Consider the following 21,896-nt stretch of genomic DNA (forward strand, 5'->3'; position numbering starts at 1 on the left):
AAGGGTGTGTCTGTACTTTCTCTGGTGCTTATAGAGCTCAAATCTAAAGAAAGCATTTTAGGATTCTTGTACACAGACTGGATTTTATGGTCATGTTTCCAGACCAACAGTAAGAGTTTATCTCGTCCATGTTCGAGGACATTCCTGTGATCGATCAGTCACAATCCATGACTTTAGAGACAGTGACCTGTCAGCGGAGAGAGCTGCTGGTTAGCCTGCTACATGCTGCTGCAGCCATGACAGTCTCCTTAATGAAGCCCAGTCCCAGGGGGGTGCTAATGGGGGCTAATTGCTGCTGGGCCAGAGGGGTTGAGGTTAGACAGGGACAGATGTAGCAGTCTGCCTCTAGCAGGGACCATGTCGCAGGCAGCTGGCCTGTGTGTATCTGTGTGTCTGTGTTTATATGAGTGTACATGTATGTGAGTGTGTGTGTGTGTGTGTGTGTGTGTGGGACCTGTGAGGGGGAACAGATGGTCTCAGTGAGCCGAGCCAGTCTTACAACAGGTTGGGGGTCCACAGAGTGAAAAGGCTGGGACATGAACAACAGCAGGACAAAGTAGTAACACTCAGCAGGGGGTAAATGTGAGTGTGAGGGTCTAGTTAAGGATGCAACATCAAACAGCTTCTACAGCAGAGGGCGTGTGTGTGTGCGTGTGTACATGTGTGTGTGTAACAGGGTCATAAACAGAGTGAAAGTCCGACCTGGTTAAATTCATGATGCCTCCTTTGTACCTCTTATTTCACCCATCAATTCCTGTTCCACTTATCCGTTTCTCTAGAAGTTAGAAGACGATGAACTCTCTAATCATGGAATAATCTCCTCTTGGAACAACTTCTCTGTTACTTCATATTATCTAAATCTGCAGAGTCTAAACATAAACTGACACAACCACAACAAGGGCTCAGTTTCATTCCAGTGTGCAAAAACATTTGTGCACATCAACCGATCTGTTACATAATTTGTGTTTAATATTTAACTTCTAATACTTTAACATAGAGAGCAGAGTTAGAGCAAAACTCAAAATGTAATTCAGTGGATTTGTCATGATTTGGTCTTTTTTTGTTTTGTTTCTCAGTGTTTAGTGTTTCTTTATGTTCTCGTGTGTTTTGTTTCATTCTTGAGTTCTGTGTGTCTTCAGTGTTTCATGTATTTATTTTGTAGTTGTCCTCAGTGTTTCTTGTCTTGTGTTCATTCCTTCCTCTTTGTGTTTCCCTCCATTGTGATTTCCCTCATTGTCTTCACCTGTGTCATTAGTCTCACCTGTGTTTGATTACCCCTGTGTCTATTTAGTCTCTGTGTTTCTTCCCTTCGGTGTCAGTTCATTGTATGTGTTTGTCGGTTGTCGTATGTCAGTTTAGCCGTGGCGCCTTGTTTTCTCATGTTTGGATTTTGGACGTAAGTTTTTGTTTGTCTTTTTGAAGAATAAATAGTTTTTGTTGGTTCTGCATCTGAGTCCTCCTCTTAGTTTTCTCGATCCGTAACAGGATTCCTCCTTTCAGACGAGATCAAGAGAAAATACTGGAGCACACAAATCACTGAAGGCTGCAAAGGACTAACGTTAGACGCACTGCTTCTTCCTCAGTCAAACTTTTCTTTGGATCCTCTCTGGATCTGCTGTCCATTTGTGGAGAGGCTGAAGCACCAGAGTTTCCTTCTACTTTGATTTTATCAATTAAAAAAATATATATTATATTATTTTGAAAGTAAATTTGAGACTATTTAAAATAAAGACACCCCCCCCCCATATACTGTTTGAGAGAATTGAATTGCTTTTAAATACTGCATAATTAAGACCTTTTCATTATCAGAGAATATATTCCAATGTTTAAAACTTAAATTCAGAAGGTTATGATTTGATTTATTGAGGTGCAAACATTCAAGAGTATCGACCTGCAACTGCAGAAAGGTGACTTTGACTGGGACTAACATATTTAAATCATTTTCAAAGTCCTGTTGTCGGGCTTGTACAATAAATTGAAGCAGAAAGCTATATAGAGCTAAATCACTGCCATCATTCATCCCCTCCACTCCACACATTTTTACCCTCTCAGGTTTCATAATATTAGAGTAGCGTCTCCTTTCATCTTCAAGTTTTGGGACCAATGAAAACAAACCAAAACACAACTCTTAGTATTCTATTTGTGGGACACCGCTTGGTGAGGAAATATGCATCCTGGTATTTGGTGGGGTCAGACAGAGTGTAGTGATGCGGGGAGCTCATGGTGTTTTTAAGTCTTTCTGATGTCCAGTGAAGCGCACACACATTCTCTACTCAGCGTGTCTCTGAACTGTCTGGACAGTGAAGCCAAAGATTTGAAGCTAAAACAAACATTGAGGAGTTAAGAACAATCAGAATGCCCCGTTCTTGTGGCATTAAAGATCTGAAAAACAAATAATCGTCGATGCCATCTTGGGGGGTAAAAAGAGCAGAGGCTTCCTGAAGGCTTGCTGATACATGTTGGATCAGACAGGAGAAACAAACGGAGGCGTACCACATGCCTGGCCATGCGTGATGCGCCGCGCTCCTCGGGCTCCTCCTCAACTTTTTGAATCAAAGGGTAAAGACGGTCGAGACGGCTGGCAGATGCTGCCGTGGACATCGGAAAGATCATCCAATGCGTCAAAAAAACCAGAGCAAAATGTCACTCAACATCCAGCAGCTTGTAGGTGGAGAAAATAGGCTGGCTGAGGTCATACAGGAAGTATTTGTTTTTTAGCCATTACCTAACCAAAATGTTAAAACAGGTACCACAGAGATCAACAAGTTACCCTCCAAATGACCACATGCTGCAGAATCCCTCATTGACTGCAAAACAAAATCCATTCTTCTGGAGTTAAAACCACTTATCTTCAACAAAAATAGGGCAAGCAATTCCACCTGATGTTTTTTTTTTTTTTTTTTTCTCTCTGTGTCTCCATCTGCTCACTTAGCATGTTTTGACATGTCTGATTGTTCTGTGTCCACAAGCTTGAACTTCACCTTGCAACTGGAGCCCAAAATTATGACAAAAAATGTCAATTATAATGTCTGGGCTGCGATGAAAAACAACTCGGCAGCTCTGAGGCTGCAGTGAGATCACACAGAGGTACTTACTGGAGCAGTAAGCCCAGAAAAAGGTGGTAAAAACAAACAGGCTAAAAAATGTTACAGTTATGAGATTTTAAGTCTGGTTTGTTGGGGCTCTCCTCTTGGATTTCTACTCAAACACTGATCTGGGGTTGAAGGTGTTTTCACTCAAAAAACTGCTGAAAGTTTCTTATTTTTTTTCTAAATGAGCTGCATGTTGTTTTGAATTTTCACCCTGACATTATTTTGGATTTTTTTTTTAAATCTTCCAGCCCACCAGGAAAATGTCCACGAGAAGTCGCGGCGAGCTGATGAGTGAACACGGCTGAAAATATTCCTGAAAAATTCAACACAAGAAAGCGGGCGGGGATGATAACGTTTACACACGACGGGTGAGCGAAGGATGAGATTGTCGTGTACATGACGATGCTGCTTCCTCTTTCTGCTTGCAAGTTCTCTTCCACTCATTTGTTTACACTGTCAACAACAATTCAATAGCATGTAGCATAGATACAGTATAAAGGCAAAAACTGTTTGACTCTGTTGCTATGTCCGTTATTTCCTGCTGTGAGGTGCATGTGTGAACAGGCAACTCAGGAAGATTTCAGGGGCAGCCTGAACTTTTCCTAACGTTTTCAGGAGGGAGAAAAAGGCTTGAGATTGATATTAAGGAGTCTAGCGCTGGACATTTGTATCTCTAGTAGATGTTGTTGAAGAGTCCCTGATTCTCTTATTGGACTTTGGTTTGTCATGCTCATTCCTTGAATTCCTCTACCTAATCCTATCTGATGACGACAGAAATTCCAAAGAAAATAGATAACATCATGGAGAAAGTTTACATTCCTTAGGTTGCTATGATACCACCTTCATACATCCTAGGTTATGGTCCGTATACTTTGAACAGTTCATGTTTTTGGTCCATACATTCAGCAGCCTTTTCCAGAAGGAAACGATTGTCATCCAGGCAAATTAGAAAGGCAGTTTTAAGCAAAAGCCAGCACAGTTAGAAGGGAAGGGATTTTCACAGCTTTACATCCCAAATGTTGTTCTAAACACACAAGAGCCTTAGCTTACAGATAAAGCATAACCAAACCAAGTGGTCATCTGTTTAACTTATAAACATATGCCTCACATATTGGTACCAATGTGCATGTCACTTGTTTTTGTTCCTTAAAAAACATCATAATGCCCTCAAGGGTTAAAACAACAACAAAGGTATGGACCCTACAACTCTGCTTCCGCGTTCTGTGGCTGGTTCAGGATGCAGTGAGCTCCCAGTAGATGCAGGGAGGAACAGCTCTACAGTTGAAAGGGATCACCGCGCAGGCCACTCGGCACCGCTGCGGGGCAGCTGCTGCAGCTGTGTCCGCAGGCGTCATCAGCCTGAAACTCTATCCATCCTGCTCGCCCTGCCCACATCCCGTGAGTAAAGCTCAGCCTGTTCGCCCCTCCACTTTGAACCGGACGAGAAGGAAAGAAAAGCAAGATCCCCATTGTCTAAAATATTCATCCCACTTCAGAAACAATGCACTCAACCTGCACAAAATGTGACTAAAAGATCAACAATGAGAGCTGAAGTTCGATAGTTAGGCTATCAGTGTTGAGATTCCGTTAAACAGCGAATCAATATCCTATTTAAGGCCTGCTTTTGCGGTACAAAACAACACAAGATAATAAAGTCTGACACATTTACAATCTCAAACTTGTATTTTAACTTGTATTTTGTGTCGTAACGACCACAGAAACGTGGAGAGGGAATTTGGCTGATGCGCTCCGCGTTTCCAAACAACTGGGCGGTTGCATGGCAATGTGCAGCGAGGAGAAAGTAACAAAGCCATAAATAATATCGGACACTCACTTGTCGAGGACAAAATAGAGGTCGAAAGCTCCCTGACAGGATCTCTCCTCCTCCTCCTCCTGTTGCTCTGCTTTCACCGACACATCGAGGAAGAAAATTCCCAGCAGAGCCAAAGCGAGCAACATGCGAGTGTGAGTCCTCGCCATCTTTCCCGGTTTACTGCCGACTTCTCCAACACTGTGACAACCGAAGATCTTCACATTTTCTCTCTACAGTCTTTATCTAAATCGACTGTGCGTCTCATAAAAGTGTCTTTTGTCGGCGTGTCCTGCTGTTAGTTTGGGTGCATTCAGCAGACAGGAGTGTTGTTCAGTTGAAGCCGGGCTCTCCAAGTCCTCTCTTTCTCCTGAGAAGAAAAAAAAAACACTGAAGCGAAGCAGAGCAGGATGGAGGAGAGGAGCGACACCCGAGGAGAGATACAAAACTCCAATTTTACCCAGAAAAAAAAAAGGAGTGCGCAGATATGCAGCGCCTGGGAGGGAAAACCCCTGAATAACATTAGATTATTAGAGAATCTGGAAAAAAAAAATCCAGTTTGAATAAATCTGACTCTTTCTTTTGTTTGTTGCTGTAATGAAACATCAAGGAAATACTTATTATGTGTCAAGTCGTTTTACCCAAAACATTTGCCTTGTGGATACATTTTTATAAAATCATCCCTGCTCAATAAATTCCCTTTATCTGCCTTGTAAATAATGTTTTCTTCATTCCTTCGTCTTTAATTCGTCCCCTCTGTAAACACGTTCACTTTGTTATTTCGCCCTAAGGTGAGAAACAGTTATTCTGCAAAGACAGACTCATTATGTGCCAGAATGCAAATCGACCCACGAGAGGATGTGATGCTGAAAGGTTTCTAAAGCGTTTTGGGTGATTTTCATCCATCACGATACAATGCAGTGTGAACAAATAGTTACATTCCAGGAAATGGTATTTCGCATTCAGGATATTTTCTCCTTTTAAAACACAGTAGCACTTTAACCAGTCAAGTTGAAAAGCTTTCTCCAAATGTGTTCCAGCTTCCTCATTGCACAAAGTTGGCACGATAACCAGCAGGACATTTATCCAGTCCAGAGCTTTGATGCAGAATAATCCATTAAATGCTCATTAGACAGAAACATTTACTTTATGAATTATGCATTTTGCCCGGTGGCAAACCCAGACCACCCTGCATCATATCAAGGAAAAGTGGCCAATTTTACAATTTCCCATTGCCCACATAAGCCAGTGAAAAAACCCACCACTCGTTAATCTCAGCTATTGTTTCCAGATATGTGAATAAAGACTGTCCCTGGATGCCTCATTTTAAATACAGGCAGTATTCCTGCTGCGCACAGAGCAACGTGTGGAGTGTCATTTTCTTTGAAACCACAACAGATAACATGAAGGCATTCACACATAATTATCTTTGTCTAACTGGCAAATTATTTTGTGAGGTCTGCTGCAGAAGGATGTGGGAATCTCAGCTCATGGTTTAAGGGAATCTGGATTTACTGCTTCAGTTTTAGTGATGTATATCGAAATTTGAAATGAAACCGTTTCAAACTGCCTTGCATACTGTATCACCACTATTACCAGTATTCAGCTGCTTTGTGTTTTTCCACAATAGACAAACACCATATTTGAATAAAGATCTCATTATCTGCCTTTTTATTTTGCCGAATTAACAGCCACCAGTTCTCTCTCCTTCCTTGAAAGGACAGTAAATCTGACACGTTAAGGATCAGCCAAGCTTCTGAATTCATGGTGAGTGTGTGTACGCGCGCGCGTGTGTGTGTGTGTCCGTGAGCGCGCACGTGTTTACATCAATGCGCCACGCTTCAGTGCGCTCAGTGAAGGGGATAAGTGGGAGTGGGAGAGCAGTGCGACCACAGTACGGAGGAAGAATCAGTCGGATGAGTAACTCATAGCGGCGAAACGAGAGAGCATCGTTACCGAGGTCATCTACACCTGCTGACACTTACTGCCACGCACGGCACAACAAAACCTCTCCAATGTCCGGCAGGTGAGTCCAAAACACAGCGATCACACACTTGTTCCTTGATTTCTTTTGAAATTAACTAATCTTTAAATGTCATATTTTTTTTTGACAACAATTTAGGGATTTGCACCAGAACATTCTGTTGCGATGCTGCGCGTCAAGTGTCAACATTTTAAAAGATAAAAACCCCTCCTCATTCGATACTTTTTGTTGGATGAAATTAGTCGTCAGGTATTCTTTGTGCAGTTTACATTGTTAATGCTTTAAGAGAAGCACATTCTGAACTTATTCTGCGCACAGAGGAGGCAGTTGGGCTTCACGGCAGATGGGGAGACAAAAGGAGAAACCGAGTGAAAAACTGAGACAAAGGACGTTAGAAATCATTTTGCCACGGCACCGGCTGCGACTGCATCACAGTCAGAACATGCAATTTCAGCAGAAAGACATAATAAAGACCTGCTGATGTGTTTTTTTTTTTTTTTTTGTAAATATTGAAGCCAAGAAAATCAAACGGAAGACTAAAGCACCTGAATCCATATTGGTGAACGTCAGACCAATAAAACGCACAATTCTTAAAAATGGTCTAATGTTTTCTCTAAATGAATTTTGTCGAAACAAATGATAAATGTTTGTTATAACGTCCAGGTCTTTAAGGCATTAAGGCCTCTTGATTTTAACATCATTCTGCTGAAAATAAGAATAACTGCCTTTACATATTCAACCTAAATGACCTGTCAGCTCTTTAATCTATTTCATGTTTCTCCACAGTTTAACGATGGATTACACTTTCCTGCCTCGCTCCATCTGGACCGCTGACAGTAAATTCCTGCAGCATCCAGCGGATCTCTACACCAGTGTGGTCGTTACGCGCAGCATCCCTGCAGGCACGTGCTTTGGTCCCTGTGTGCTCCAAAACACTTTCTACGACACTATCGCCTTCATAGCGCAAAAATCCTGCGACAAGAGAGCCAAGTCTTATGTGTTCAGGGTGAGTGGGTCTGCCTGTGCTCGGCTGTTAGGATGCAACATTAATACTTGAACGTAAAAAAGCAGCTTGGCTTTCCTTGTAGGCTATGATAAAAAATTAAGAATAAGGTGATTAGATAGTGTTTTGGAATCTGGGTTCCTTGTTGTTGATGCAGCTTGTTCTTTGTTTTATGTGACTTTATTTTGCGCATTGGTTTTGTTTATTTGGAAAGCTGCTTATACCAAATTGAATTGCATTGGAATACGTGGTTTAAATGATTTAAAGTACCACAAGATGTATTGCAAGATCAACAATTTTCCCTTTTGATATTTTTATTTCTTGCAGAGATGACACAGTTGGATTTGTTGGCAATGTTGGTAATTAAAATGTAATAATCCGGAAAACTGGTTTAAAAACTGTCAATGGTTCTTGCCAACAGGTGGACCCCGAGGCCATGCGTAATTCCGCTCTTGTCCTGTCCTGGTTGAGGCTCGTGCAGGCTGCGCGTAACGGAGAGGAGCAGAACATGGAGGCCTTCCTGAAAGCGGGTCAGCTGTACGTGAGGACCATCCGGGACATCAGGCAGGAAGAGGAGCTGCTGGTGTGGTACGACCAAGAGCTGTCTCACCTGCTGGGCTTCACGGACATGACCAGAGGCTCAAGTGAAGGTGAGGGAGAGAACTGTGATGTAATGTGGGTCAAGATCCTGCTGTAAAAAAAAAGCCAGCGTACAGCTTTTGAGCATATTCTTAATACAAAATTAAAACAGCAGATTGAGTGTTCCATTGCAGAATAAACATTTGTGATTTGACTTCTGTGAGCAAACAACTCAGAACTCTCTAAAATCCATATTCGCATCTCATCATTGGATGTATCAGTACTCACATTTGTTATTTTTTGTCTCTTTCAGAGTTCAAATGTGGAAGATGTAGCCAGGTCTTCAAGCATGAGTATCCTTTCCTGGCTCACTGCCGATTCCTGTGCACTCAAGTCAAGAGTGACACCTGGGGCCGCGAGGTTTACGAGCACAAGCGCTTGGAAATTAAGAGGCAACATCGAGTGACAGACTTCCACAACATCGCCAGAGACTTGGAACACAAGAAATCCAGCAGCAGCAACGAGGACGCAGAGATTTTCCCCAAAAGAAGGAAATATGAGGACACTCTTTACCCCAAAAGCCGGAAAGCGGTTCTGTTGGAGAAGACAAACATTTCAAACGACGACAATATCACACCAATGAGCAAAGGCTACGAGCAGGCACTAGGAGATGCATCGTCCTCTGCTGGGAAAGCCGAGAAGATCAAACAGGGTCACGTGGGATGTAAAGATGTGGAAATAGGGGACGCCAAAGGGACTTTTACGCACGAGGGAGAGATTGGCGCGCGGGAGGAGACAGGAGAGAGCTCCAGTTTGCGCTCAAGCAGCAGCAGCAGCGCATTTTCTCGGGTTATTTCCAGCCAGGGCGACCAGAAAAGCGCATTTTGCAAACCGAGTAAAAGAACTTCTCCTGTGCAGCCCCAGGCGTGCGTCAGCAGCGTTCCAACAGCCCCCTCTAGCCGCTTAGAGGAGATGACTGACGCATTTCCTTCCAGGACAGTTATGGGATACAACAATCTGATGGCATCAAACATCCTGAGCGCTGACTTACAGACTGTGCCATCCCCGGTGGCGTTAAACAACTCTTTCCATTACGCACCGGAACACTGGCCCCGGAGCATTGGCGTCCAGTTGCAGACCACTTCGTCTCTCACGATCCTGCCTCCGACTTACACCTCATACGGTGTCTCTGTGCAGAACTGGTGCGCCAAATGCAACCTCTCTTTCCGCATGACATCAGACCTCGTCTTCCACATGCGTTCTCATCACAAGAAGGAGTTCGCAGCGGAGTCCCAGGTGAGGCGAAGGAGGGAGGAGAAACTCACCTGTCCGATCTGCCATGAGTACTTCAGGGAGCGGCACCACCTCTCCAGACACATGACCTCTCATAACTGAGATGCAAAAGGACAGAACACTTATTTATTCCCACACGATGCTCGTATATAAACAGGTTTAGACTCCAGATTCACAGCGAGGCTTTGGTGCGTAACAGTGAATGTAGTTAGCTGTTAAGAAAACACGAAAACTGACACACGTAACCTTCACAGCCTGTCCACTAGATGGCGATAGAGATACGTGTTGGAATGATCTCACTGCAGTTGGTTGGCTGTCCTTTTAGGCCTGTTTGTTAGCTTGATGATTATTTTGTGCCTTATGGAACTCAGGAGGGGAACAAAGACGGAGAGGTCTCGAGGACAGCTTATGATTGTCAGAAATGTCAATCCTCTTATTTATCTGCTTTTCTCTGCTCTGATTTGTACAAGAGACATGGATTGAGTGTGTTTGCACTTTGGCTTTGAACTCTTAAAAATATGAAAATGAAACGGATGAGTCTTGTGTCTTCTTTCAAATCAAAGAGGGTGTCAGTTTCTTTCTGGTTTAGTAGGCGGTGACTGAGACCAACCTCTCCATTTTCCATTATGTAGTAAGAGCGTATCATTAGTTTTTAGAGCAGATTGTATTTTAACATGCCAGTGGTCTATTAATTTTAAAGATTGGGCATGAACCAACAGAATAAGCTTGTTGTTCTAATTCTGATCACCAATTTACGGAAGGCCTAAGCAAACATGCATCCATAAATTTTATTAACTACATTTTTCTGTCATAACGAGTTAATTTTAATTCTTTAATCAAGATCAGATGAATTATTCATCATGATACAACCAAGCTTGTGTTCTAATGACAATGGGATCATTTTCTGGCAATCAAACTTAGGCTGGGTCACTGTGATAGTCCACACCAAGACAAACCATGATGCCACACACAAATGAGGTAAGTTAAACCTATTTCTGTTTGTTGTGTGCTTTTGCTACTCTAGCATTAGAAAGCAACGGACAAGAACAACAACCACAACAATAAAAATAAAAGAACAGGTAACACTTATGTACACTGTAACACACAACGTAGAGAACTCCGGTTCTTTGTGCTTGATGGGTTATTGAAAACTGAATGCAATTGAGTAGAAATTTGTTTTGAGGTGAGTCTTAAAAATACCAATAGTGGGTGAGAGACGGATGTTTGGAAATAAGGAGTTCCATACATTTGGCAAAAATCCTGATTCGCATAACACCTTGTCCTGGATCTGGGCATGGACAGAAGGTTTTGTTCAAATGACCTTTGATCTCTTACCTGATCATATGGGGACAGGGGTTCTGAAAGGTAAGCGGGGACAAGTCCATTATATCACCTTGAACACAGTCAGCAGTATTTTTAAAATCAATCGTCTGTAAGAAGGCAAGAATTGGGGCGATGTGATCTCCTCTTTTTGACCGTGTTAAACCAGCTGCAGCTGCTTAGACCACCTAACACACTTGACATAGTCAGAGAAAATAAAAGTTGTTTTTAATAGATCTATGTCATCTGAGATACCTAGCCCAACAGTTTAGCATTCAAGGTGAAATAAAGAAAATGTTAAAAACAATCAGAGGCTGATTTCCAAACTGCCACTCAAAAACATATTGGAGATGAAGAAGTTTCATTGTTATCGTTCATGGACTTCCTCGATACTGTCCACGTACCGCTTTAGCTTTGTGATGTTTTTTCTCCAGTAGTGGGACAGCCTACGTCCCATTCATGTCAGGCTGCAGACAGACGGACATAAATAGCCGTCTCTGTTGCAGGTAAATGAGGCGGGAAGGAGGCCTGGAGTTCATGGGAAAGTCGAGGCTTGACCGTGTTCAGTCCGTCTGTAACATTAGCAGGAATGTGAACTAGCAGGCTGCTGAGTTCTGCTTTTATTTCAGTCGAGCCGTTTTCTCATATGCACTGTTTTGTAGAAAATGTAAGCCAGCCTGCCCCTGAAATCTTTACGAGTTGATAATTAACAAATGTATGGCACATCAGAGTGTTGGAAAGAAGGAGGGAGGGGGTCTAAGAAAGCATAATATGACATTAAAAAGATGTGCCAAGATGGCGGACGGGCAACTTACATTGCATCGACCTGTCAGTGCTGCAGCTTCGGAGGAAATACTGGCGAGCAGAAAACATAATGAAGCAGTTATAAAGATCACACTGATAGCAGGATGTAAACATCATCAACCCCTCCTGCTCGCCCACAGTGACTTATCTTGAATATTTTCTGCTGCGTTCTAACCCCGGCTTCTTGCAGAGATGTTACTAGTGGGCTGGCAGGAAAGATTTTGGATAAAGTGAGGGAGACAAATTAATCTTTTTGCATTCAAACATGCAGGAGTTTTATGTGTGAAAAGGGCTTAATAGAGTTTCTGCTCCCAGACCTTTGCAGTACAAATAGTTTTGACCATCAGAGGGTGTCTTAAGAGAGTTAATTAAAAAATGTATGGAAATGTAACCATAAAACTAATAATTGATGTCTTTCTGATCTGTAGAGATAAATGTGTTTATTTCTGGGATTGAATCCTACGTTCGACATGAAACCTGCACATAAAACACCCACAACATAAGAGAGAAATTACACCTCTCAGTTTTAAACAAACTTTATTTTACGTTCTCTTTTTAGGTTCCTGGTTAAAATCCAATTTTAAGCTAAAGAGTTCTACGATTTATTTGGAAACTGGTGATTTTAGATTTTAAAATAAAGAACCCAGTGGTCCAAATGAATAAATAGGTGATTAAGTAGCACAGTGTCCGAGTATTAAAGCCTCATCATTGTGAAAAGATCTATTAGTCCTCTGAGCATGTGAGGAAAAAGCCATTTAATCCCAGACACAGAAACTCCTCTGTCGTCTAATAATGGCTATACTGCTCCCCTTTAATTAAACAGTCATCTTGTGGAAAAACAAATGTTGTTCTTGGTTCCCCTCTTGGCTCGTTTGGTTTTGGCTCTTAGACTCACCGGGCTCTGAACACGAGCCTGGACTGCGGTGGTTTTCTGGGCTGGAGTGGGTCATTGTAAGTGCTCTCCTGTGACTGTGATTGCGGTTGACGTGGGTTCACTCTGTGAAAGCAGACTGTGGGTGCAGACTGAAAAAAAGGGATCAGTCAGGAAATGAGGAAAATAATGAACCTGGATGGTGATCATTACTATCGAGCCAGTGGACTTGAAGGTAAACCATTTATGAATGCAAACACGATTTGTAATAACCCTCATTACAGTCATCAAAATCATTTAAATGCAGGTTAGAGCCCATAAAGAGGGCTTTGTGAGAAGGTTTGTTTTAGCTGAACATTTAGATCTAAATGGTGAAAAGCTGAATCATGTGTGTGGTATTTCAGACATTTCTCTCCACTGTCATCTGTTGCTCTTTACCATCCATCTTTATGGATTAAAGATAATCTTTTTAGGGTTTTATTATTGCTTATCGTCTCTTCTTCCCATGGCAGAGCGGTGGGCAGAAACAACTCTCAATTCAACTGTTAAAATTAGAAATGTTAAAACAAGGTTTATTCCAACTTGTATTTTACCAAGCTGAAAAGATAAGATTTCCTTTCATATCTTGTACGTATTGCATTTGTATACCGTCTTAGAAGGTTTTCATGTGGTTTCTTCAAACATTGAATCATGTGGCTACTCACATTTTTTCAGAAAAGCATCCTCCAAACCATAAATCCTGATCTCAGATATTTCTAAGTCCAAAGTACAAAAATAATCAATAAAGTATTCATTCCCTTTATTGTCAAAGGGAAATGTGTCTGCTGCAAAAATACAACCCCATCTTGAAGGTCTAAATGTTGTCAAGTCATTTCTTTTTACTTTGCAAAAAAGCCACATTATAACCCATGTGATCCACTGCTAGATCAACAAAACTCAATGACCTCCGAAAAAGTGCTTAAACTTTAAATCGGTGTTCATCAAATGCAAAACAGTGCAGACAGGAGGGTTGGTACATTTTGTTTTAGAGCTGTCTACAACAATGCAACATGTTCAGAAAGTCTGCACTGACTTTATGAACCCCATCAATTTATCTTTTGAGCATATAATTTGTTGCAGCTAAATGGACTTCTTGGACAAATATTACTTCTAAAGATGAGGGTTTTTTTGTCCTATAGCCTCCCTGTAGTCACCAAAACCCTGTTTCTACCAAGCGGTCCGGCACGGTAAACATTTTTTTGGCGTCAAAAGTCGGTAATGGTACCAAAATAACTAATCTGTACCATCCTACTGTTTTGGTACTCTTCTGTTGGGATGCCAAGCGTACCAATGTGACCTAAAAGGTTGGCATGAGACCCACTGCAGTCCGTTGATTGGTCGAAAGAATCCCTTTTGGTAGTAGAGGAAAAGCACACAAAACGCTTCATGTTTAAATATCCCGTGGATTTGGAGACAGTTATTTCCAGGCTCTTTTGTTTTTTTTCACTATTATTGTCAGTGGGTGGCGCTGCCCTGTGGATGACCTCTGAGATGCACACCATCCTTAGACTCATTGATCTTTGTTTACTGTGTTGTCTTCTTCTTTTGTTGAATGAATTAGCGGTCTACACTATGTCCAAAACGTACCAAACTGTGCTGAACCAAACTGGACCACTGGTGGAAACGGGGCTTAAATGCTCCTGTCTGTCAGACAAAAATGACTGTCCAGTCCAGTCTTGGCAAACTTAAAAACATTCTGTTGTTGCAAACAGATGTGGCGCTCCGTGCCAACTTTTTCAAGCTCGAGGGGAACACAACCGCAGAGTGACGGATTAATAATCAAAAGGGTTCCTCTGTCATTTCTCTATCAGCTTGACACGCTGTTTAGGCACCACATGGGTCACTCGCTGCTGTGGATAAAAGTGACAACAGTTACGTTTAAGTGGCTGAGATCATCAGGCTGTAACCATCTGTTTAAAAAGAAGAAGAAGGCTTTTGAGGAAAACTTCCTGCCCTTCAGAGCGCCCTGCTTAGAAAGGGGGAAGTGCAGCATGTTTTGAAGTTCAAGTGGCTGACGTCCTAATAGGTGCGTGCCTGCTTCCTCCATCAACCATTAACCCAAGGCATCAGTCACATTATTTGCTGAACAACAGACGACTAAGCCTTTGGTGCGGGGGTAATAATGGGTTCAAGAGGCTTTGGGGGAATGTTGGTTATCTCAGAGTGGAACCTTCCTGCGCTTGTACTGAGCTATTTTAAAACAGAAGTGCCCTTTCTGCTTCCAAGATTTCCACCAAGAATCCAACAATAAGCAAGAATATCACAAGCTGTAAAACACAATAACATCCCAGCAAGTGCGTGTGATTAAATTACTTTTTTATTCGGACATAAAGACGGCTACCTTTTCATAATTTAAACAATACACATGTACAAAACCACATCTCTTCTAACATAAAGTAATACATAAACAGAGTAACCATGACAAATTCTTTTTTAACCATGTTTCACATTCAAAAATAGAAAAATATTTCTGGTTTTAATAAAACATTCTTGAAGTGTTATGAAATGAATTCCAGATGCCTCTCTTGAATTCATTGGATGTTTCCTTTCTAAGATATAAAAAGCAATAATGTACAATAACCTTCCTGTCTGCGAACAGATTAACATTGCAAGTATGTATAATGTGGCGTATGATTTGCTTCCAAGTGAAAACAGCTGCACATAACATGTCAGAATGTAGAAATCTGTCATAATCTCTGTCGTGTGTAAGCTGCCTGACGACGCAATGATAAAGTCTTTTATTTATAGCTTCTGTGTCTAAAATGAACTTAAACTCACTGAGAGCTGTCCGGACAACAAGCACATTCTGAGATAAAAGGAACACATCCCGTAAACGCAGCTGACCATGAAATCCTCAATATTATCTCAAACACAGAATCAAAACAACGGGGCTTCTGGGACATGTGGAGCCCTGACTTTACATGTGAGACTCTTGTTCCTCTTGCTAAAACAGACGCCAGACAAAGTGTCTCTTCATGTCTGCCGCCGCGGGACAGAAGAGATGGAAGTGATTTCTCTATAGCCTGAGTTCTTCCAGGGATACCGACGGCCAAAGTGAGCTTGTTTCTCAGTGTCGAGAAACCACTTAACAAACAGAGGTATGGTTCTGACTCCATTAGTTTTCTGTTTTTTTTCTGCACATCCACCCAGTTTATTTTTTCCTCCTCTACCTCAATCGCCCTCACCCTCCTATCGGCAGGAGCAGGACTGGACGGACATGTTGGGGTAAATCTTGAGCACTGGGTTCCTGGATTCATCCTGGTAGAGGACAGCAAGAGGACTCATCTTTTCTGGGACACAGCAGGGCTCGGGAACACCGGGGATAATCCCAACGGCCCGGACTATGCTCTGGATGGTGGCGTGGTTAGACGGCTTTGCCACCTTGTGGGGGGGGTAGAAGAGTAGGGGGAAATTAATGAAAGGCAATAGAACAAGATGAAATCATATTCAATATAGTAATGAAAAAGGATGATGTATGCCAAAGTTATATAACCTAAAATCTTCCAATGGTTTCCAGTTTGGGATTATATTACATCTACCTATAAAACATGCAGCCTCTGGTATTTATTTAACTAATCCTATATCATAGTTTAGTCAACCTACGATCAATCTACGATTACAAATATCAAAAGTATGATGCTAGGGAAGAGGGGATTATAAGGCAAGCTGCTAGGAATCAGTGTTTCCACCACTGACTGTATATTCATATGGACAATATGTCTCCACCTATTCCCATTTTGATGCCCTCTTTCGCAAACCAAAACACATTTAAATATCGGATAAAAAAAAGTCAAAGATCCCTCAGGTCGGTACAGTCCACAGCAGAACAGACTATTGTGTTGGTCTGATGCAGACGCTCACGGTTATGTAGAGTTCAATGACTCTTGTGTTAATGTTTGTTTTATTTCCTCTGATTCTGACTGATTGTCATTCATGGACTTTTACCCCTTTTTTTAACATCAAATTACTAATTTAAACTAAATTCCTCACAATAACGAACACTTGGACGTAAAAATTGGCATGATAGGAACTAACGACAGAAGCCATGTTTTGAGAAAGATGTATTGATGATATTTATTAGCATATTGTTTATAATGTCCATACTGAAAATATTGTTCGTACTGCAACTATCTTATATCCATCAATGCTGCTCTATGATATACCAGTCTTATCTGTATCCTCTGCACCAGCTTACCATATTACCTTACTACCATATTGCACTTTATGCCTATTCATGTTTGTACTGCACCTTGTTGCTCTTTTGCACTTTTTTTGGTTAGAACACCAAAAACATTTCGTTGTCTCTGTACTTGTACTCTGCACAATGACAATAAAGTTGAATCTAATCTAATCTAATCTAATGTGCCGTGTGTTTGACCTTTTTCCATCTGTTAACATGGAGGAGGCAGCGTTTTTGACCTGTACCGAAGCCAGTCAGCAGAGGGAGCTCTAAATCTTTTGGCTTTACTTGTGGCGACCTTTCATGTCGTCCATATATTTATACAGTCTATGCTTTAAACAACAAGATGTACACACTTTTTAATGAACAGCTATCAGTTTCCGTACTCGGTATCAGCAAAATATAAAAAAAATTGGTGATTTAATCATTATTGAGAATTGCAAATGGTATTTGAACATGTTTTTAGTAGAGATTGTTGTGCTCCTACCTTAGGCATTGGGAACCCACACGTTCCAGAACAGTAGTAGGCATCGAAAGCCTTGGGTGCTATCACCCACTCGCTCCATCCAATGTCTGCAAAATCCACCCTGAGGTTCCTCCTGGAGCAACCTCTCTGCTGGTTGTCGCCCCACTGCCTCCTCCTCGCCTTTCGCATCGTTTGTTCATCAAAGCTCAGAACTGGTGACTGAGAGCTAGCGCTCCCCTTGTGCTTTTTGCTGTTTTTTCCTTCATTTCTCCGCTCATGCTTTTGTCCGTTGCTGACAGTCTGGGTATGACTGCCTGTGAGTTTTTTCACATTTGAGGCCTCTAGATTTAGCTCCTGTGATGTTTTTTCTACTGCTTTGTGAACCTCTTCTTTTTGGTCCTGTGCTCCTTTACCTTTCCCCTGTCCTACCTCTTGGCTCTTTCTTTTCTTTCCTAATTTATGCTTGGGTTTGAGTGCCAGGTACCAAGTGCTCTCCCATAGGTCATCCTTCCTGTAACCCTCAGGCCTGAAGTCAACCTCTGGCAGCTCATTGTTCTGAATGGTGTCAGAGAGCAGAGGTGCTTCCCTTCTCACGCGTCCTTTCAACTCGGGTGCCGAGTCTGGTTTCTGCTGGAGCTGTGAAGAATGTGTGGGCTCCCCTTCCTCGTTAAACGGGTCGTATCTCTGAAGGCTCCCTGCCACACTGTTGGGTTCAGCCAAGGCTTGGTCATGAGCAAAAAGCAGCAGGTAAGGCAGGCCTCCATCAGACAGTGCCTCCTCTGGTTTCATGTGGTACTGCTGCCCTAAGTCCACCTCCACTGACAACAGGAGATGACCCTTGTCCCGTGCCTCCTTTATGACCTGGGTCACGTCTTTCATCTGCCACGCCCCTCTCCTGTGGGGGTGGAAGGTCATGTTGCCTAGAAATGACCCCATTGACCCAGCTCTGATCTCTGACCCTGAGGAGACAGAACGAAGGAGCAGGCTGATGGACGGAGGAGGGTGCACTGCTGAGGATCGACAGGATGGGCTTTTGAAGCGTTTACAGAACCAGGGTTTGTAATGGGGACGACGATCGAGCAGGAAGTGGAATGTGGCAGAGAGGATGACCTCCGAGTCCTGGATTGTTGTGAGGTTGAGTCTGTACACCGTCCTGTGGTCAGAGGAGTCTGAAAAGACAATCAATCAATCAATCAATCATGTAGTAACGACAACTCAAAAAAAGTAACCTGACAACGAGACCCTAATCCACAGATTAAAGGTTGTGGAAACCAAATTTATCCTGCACAATTTGCAGTTTATTCTCAACAAAAGGATGATGTGACACAGAAAAGATTGGCAGTTTTATTGCTATCCGGTGCTTCGTTTTTCTTGTGTTGAAAAGAAATAATGAGCCTCAATTTATTTTATACATTCCAATGTTCATTGAGCTGATAGGCTGAAATCTTTGGCATGATTTGATGAAAGTGTTTGCCAATGAGGGCACTCGTAAGAAGGAATTAAACCCCCTATTTAGATTGAAATGTTTTAGATATGTTTACTGGAATATCTGGAATAATATAATTGAATGAGTGACTAAGAGGGATCAGTTTGATAATTAAGTCGTGTATGACCTAGAAAACAGGACAATGCTTTACAAAAAAAGGACTCAAACTGCACCAAAAGCTAACTTAAAAAGTGACATTTTCCAAAATCTCCAACAAGCTTGATGGTGAGGTTGAGTTGGTGTACTGTCTAGAGGTCAGACGATTTTGAGGACGATCAAACATCAATCAATCAATCAATCGGTGTCAAGTGAGTGAACAACCTGACAGTAAACTTCGTTGTTATCCACAAAACAACGTTTGTGATGGCAGCATATCTTTTTTGATTTACTAATCTGTGATTTCCGATCATTTTACCTCAGAAAATCTGATCCTTTTTCTAACTCACTGGTGCTACTCTGTACTTGTTTTGAAAAGAAACGATCAATCAAAATCTATTTAAGGCCATTGTTATTTTGTTATTTTCTGGAATGTTTGGCATGATCAGATGATTAAAGCGTTTGCAAATGCAAGCACTGAAATGAGCAATGAAACTTATTTAGATTGACATATTTGAGATTTGACTGGTATTTCTTCAAATTTTTAGGAGAAATAATACCTTTAAGGGTAACAATATGATAATAAAGTCCTGTATGAAAGAAAGGAAGGAAAAGGATTAGGGGGGAAAGCGCTCAAATCATACCAAAAGCATTCCTGCTGCAGTATAAATCTTCAAAACATTTTCTTGTTCTGTGTGACCGAGCTGAGTGGCTGGTCCACAGCTACATGGCTCGGAGAAGGTGCACTTAAGAGGAGCCAGACTGTGAGGATCAGGCTGGCAGGGGTAGAGGGGGGGGTTGAACGGAGAGCTACATATTCATGATGAACATTAACTTCAACAGCAGAGTTATTGTTCATTGTGTAAGAGTTCAGCGGAAGCATGGACTGACTCAAGAGATATACATTACCTCGGATTCAGCCTGCATATGGAAATGCTTACCTCAGTCCCCTTTAAAGCTTTCGCCTTAAGCCCAATACAGCCAGCACTGTCTGCCCAGACACCAAGACATAATCAACTGTTTTAACAGATCTTAGATTGTTGTGAAAACTCTCTCACATCTCTCCTTAGATTACACGCAGCCTCTGCAGTAAAAATACACACGTGTTATGCTATGCCATCTGAGAACTATGTGGGATAAAAATGTGTCTGAGTTGTGTTTTTATAAACAGCATCAGACAGAGAGGAACGACTGTGCGTTAAGCCCCCTCGACTCCAGGACGCGGAGCCGCACATGTCCTGTAGCCACAACAGGAACACAGGAGCCACGACAATGACCCTTTTGCAGCGCGCTGAGGTTTTACTGTAGGTTATGGACGCGGGGTCACGGCTGGCAGAAAATCGCATGCATTCTTGCGCATATTGCGCGTGTGTCTGTGGTAATTGATCAGATGGGGCGCAGCTGCTTCCACAAAACACAGTAAGCCCACTAGCGTCCAAAAATCATTAAAACGCATTCTCAGACTGTTCCAAAACAATCGTACCTATTTAGAGCTTCTGCTCGAGCCATGCATCCACTGAGCTCGTGCACATTTAATAACCATTCATGGAAAGGATCAGAGGGGAGCCTGGCTGACATTTAGGCTATGCTTTTTTTTTTCATTCGATTACTTGTGCATTAACAAAATACAAGGTTACTTGATGCAAAATAAATTCCAAATTGTTTCAATTGAACGCTTTTGCCGGAAGGATACCTGTCGATTGCGTAATACAGGTTAATCAATGTATGCACACACCTTGGCTGGCTCTGAAACTCCTGACAGTGTTTCCCTCTTTGAGACGGTTTTCCCTGTTGCACTTCTCATACAGTCTGAACATGTGCTGGGAGACCATGTCCTCATCCAGGTCATCCAAAAACGGCGAGGAGTGGAGGGTGCCACTGTCCTGTGCGCTCCCTGTGCCCCCTTTCATGGTCCTGACTGACGCAGCACCCAGGAAACAGCTGAACATCAACAGGAACAAGTGCGAGGAAATGAAACTTAGAGCTGCCATTAAATTGCTCAGCTGTATACGAAATCCAAGATATGAACAGTGCAGAAAAAAAAATGTGTCCAAAACTATCCAGAGTGCACTTTTTAAAAGACGAGCCAAACTAATCCAAACTATACAGGCTGTGCGTAAATGTTCCAGCTCTCCGCGCTCCTCGTTCCGCTCTGTCTCACTCCTCCGTGTGGGACGTGGATGCTGAACGTGGGTTAGTCCGGGCAACAGTTGGAGCCTCTACTTTTACTCATGCGTCTGTGTATGACCGCACGAGGCTTGAGGGGGGGTTATACTGGAGCGGTGAGAGGTTCTGACGTATACTCCTGTCAGCCAACGAGGTGTCTGCAGAGCGCAAAGCCAGAAGTAGAGGTCATGATGCTGACCCCTCCTTCCCTCTTTGATGATGATGATGATTTTGATGGCGATGATGTCTTCCTTATGTTGTTTTAGAGTTACAATAAATGATCCAGTGGCTTTGGCGCGGTGTTTTTAGAGCTGTTCTCATTTGTTCAGCACTGGTCAGACAAAGCCTCTGTTGAAACTCAATAAAGTTTTATTTTTTTCTTCTTTTGAAGTAACCACCTCACAATTTCCAGCTCACCACATTATTTCCAGTAACTACTTCTGACATGCTCTCAGTCACACATAATTAGCATAGAAACACTTACAATAATAGTCTGACCAACCACCCAAGGGCTATTGTTAGCGACAGTGATCCACGTTTGCACAGAGGGGTGTGTGTGTGTGTGTGTGTGTGTGTGTGTGTGTGTGTGTGTGTGTGTGTGTGTGTGTGTGTGTGTGTGTGTGTTTCTGTCGATTTGGAAGGGTGAGGTGTAGCTACGAGATGGGACTTAAATATGATTTTAGACACAAAAAACTGAGAACATGATC

The 21,896-nt window shown here is 42.3% G+C and overlaps 3 protein-coding genes across 3 annotated transcripts in view; 1 reads left to right on the forward strand and 2 right to left on the reverse strand.

Moving 5' to 3' along the window:
- The window catches only part of antxr1d (ANTXR cell adhesion molecule 1d), a 28,366-nt gene extending 23,052 nt beyond the window's left edge, over positions 1 to 5,314 (reverse strand). Inside the window, exon 1 of the mRNA XM_020642907.3 lies at positions 4,927 to 5,314. Within this exon, the coding sequence (XP_020498563.2) occupies positions 4,927 to 5,072 (146 nt within the window). The 5' untranslated portion in view covers positions 5,073 to 5,314. The remainder of the gene's footprint in view (positions 1 to 4,926) is intronic.
- Positions 5,315 to 6,767: 1,453 nt separating this feature from the next.
- znf488 (zinc finger protein 488) lies at positions 6,768 to 10,285 on the forward strand. The gene is made up of 4 exons (XM_020642963.3): positions 6,768 to 6,928; positions 7,673 to 7,892; positions 8,311 to 8,539; positions 8,782 to 10,285. The coding sequence occupies exons 1-4, from the start codon at positions 6,918 to 6,920 to the stop codon at positions 9,861 to 9,863; spliced, it is 1,542 nt and encodes a 513-aa protein (XP_020498619.2). The 5' UTR covers positions 6,768 to 6,917; the 3' UTR covers positions 9,864 to 10,285.
- A 4,809-nt stretch (positions 10,286 to 15,094) lies between these two features.
- Positions 15,095 to 21,329, reverse strand: gdf10a (growth differentiation factor 10a). Its single transcript, XM_020642964.3, has 3 exons — positions 20,759 to 21,329; positions 17,463 to 18,610; positions 15,095 to 16,176 (listed from the first exon to the last, which is right to left on the reverse strand). Exons 1-3 carry the CDS (start codon positions 21,012 to 21,014, stop codon positions 15,985 to 15,987), a joined length of 1,596 nt encoding a protein of 531 aa, XP_020498620.1. The 5' UTR covers positions 21,015 to 21,329; the 3' UTR covers positions 15,095 to 15,984.
- Positions 21,330 to 21,896: the final 567 nt, after the last annotated feature.

The sequence above is a fragment of the Labrus bergylta genome, chromosome 10 (genome assembly GCF_963930695.1).
Source record: "Labrus bergylta chromosome 10, fLabBer1.1, whole genome shotgun sequence".
Classification (NCBI taxonomy): domain Eukaryota; kingdom Metazoa; phylum Chordata; class Actinopteri; order Labriformes; family Labridae; genus Labrus; species Labrus bergylta.

What these genes read in the sequence shown, in the direction of transcription:
- znf488 (XM_020642963.3), top strand. An exon ending in CCAAGTCTTATGTGTTCAGG is followed by an intron (nt 7,893 to 8,310) that starts GTGAGTGGGTCT and finishes TCTTGCCAACAG; the next exon opens with GTGGACCCCGAGGCCATGCG. An exon ending in GACCAGAGGCTCAAGTGAAG is followed by an intron (nt 8,540 to 8,781) that starts GTGAGGGAGAGA and finishes TGTCTCTTTCAG; the next exon opens with AGTTCAAATGTGGAAGATGT.
- gdf10a (XM_020642964.3), bottom strand. Translation starts at nt 21,014, where the DNA reads ATGGCAGCTCTAAGTTTCATTTCCTCGCACTTGTTCCTGTTGATGTTC. An exon ending in GAGTTTCAGAGCCAGCCAAG is followed by an intron (nt 18,611 to 20,758) that starts GTGTGTGCATAC and finishes TTGTCTTTTCAG; the next exon opens with ACTCCTCTGACCACAGGACG. An exon ending in GTGGGTTCCCAATGCCTAAG is followed by an intron (nt 16,177 to 17,462) that starts GTAGGAGCACAA and finishes CCCCCCCACAAG; the next exon opens with GTGGCAAAGCCGTCTAACCA.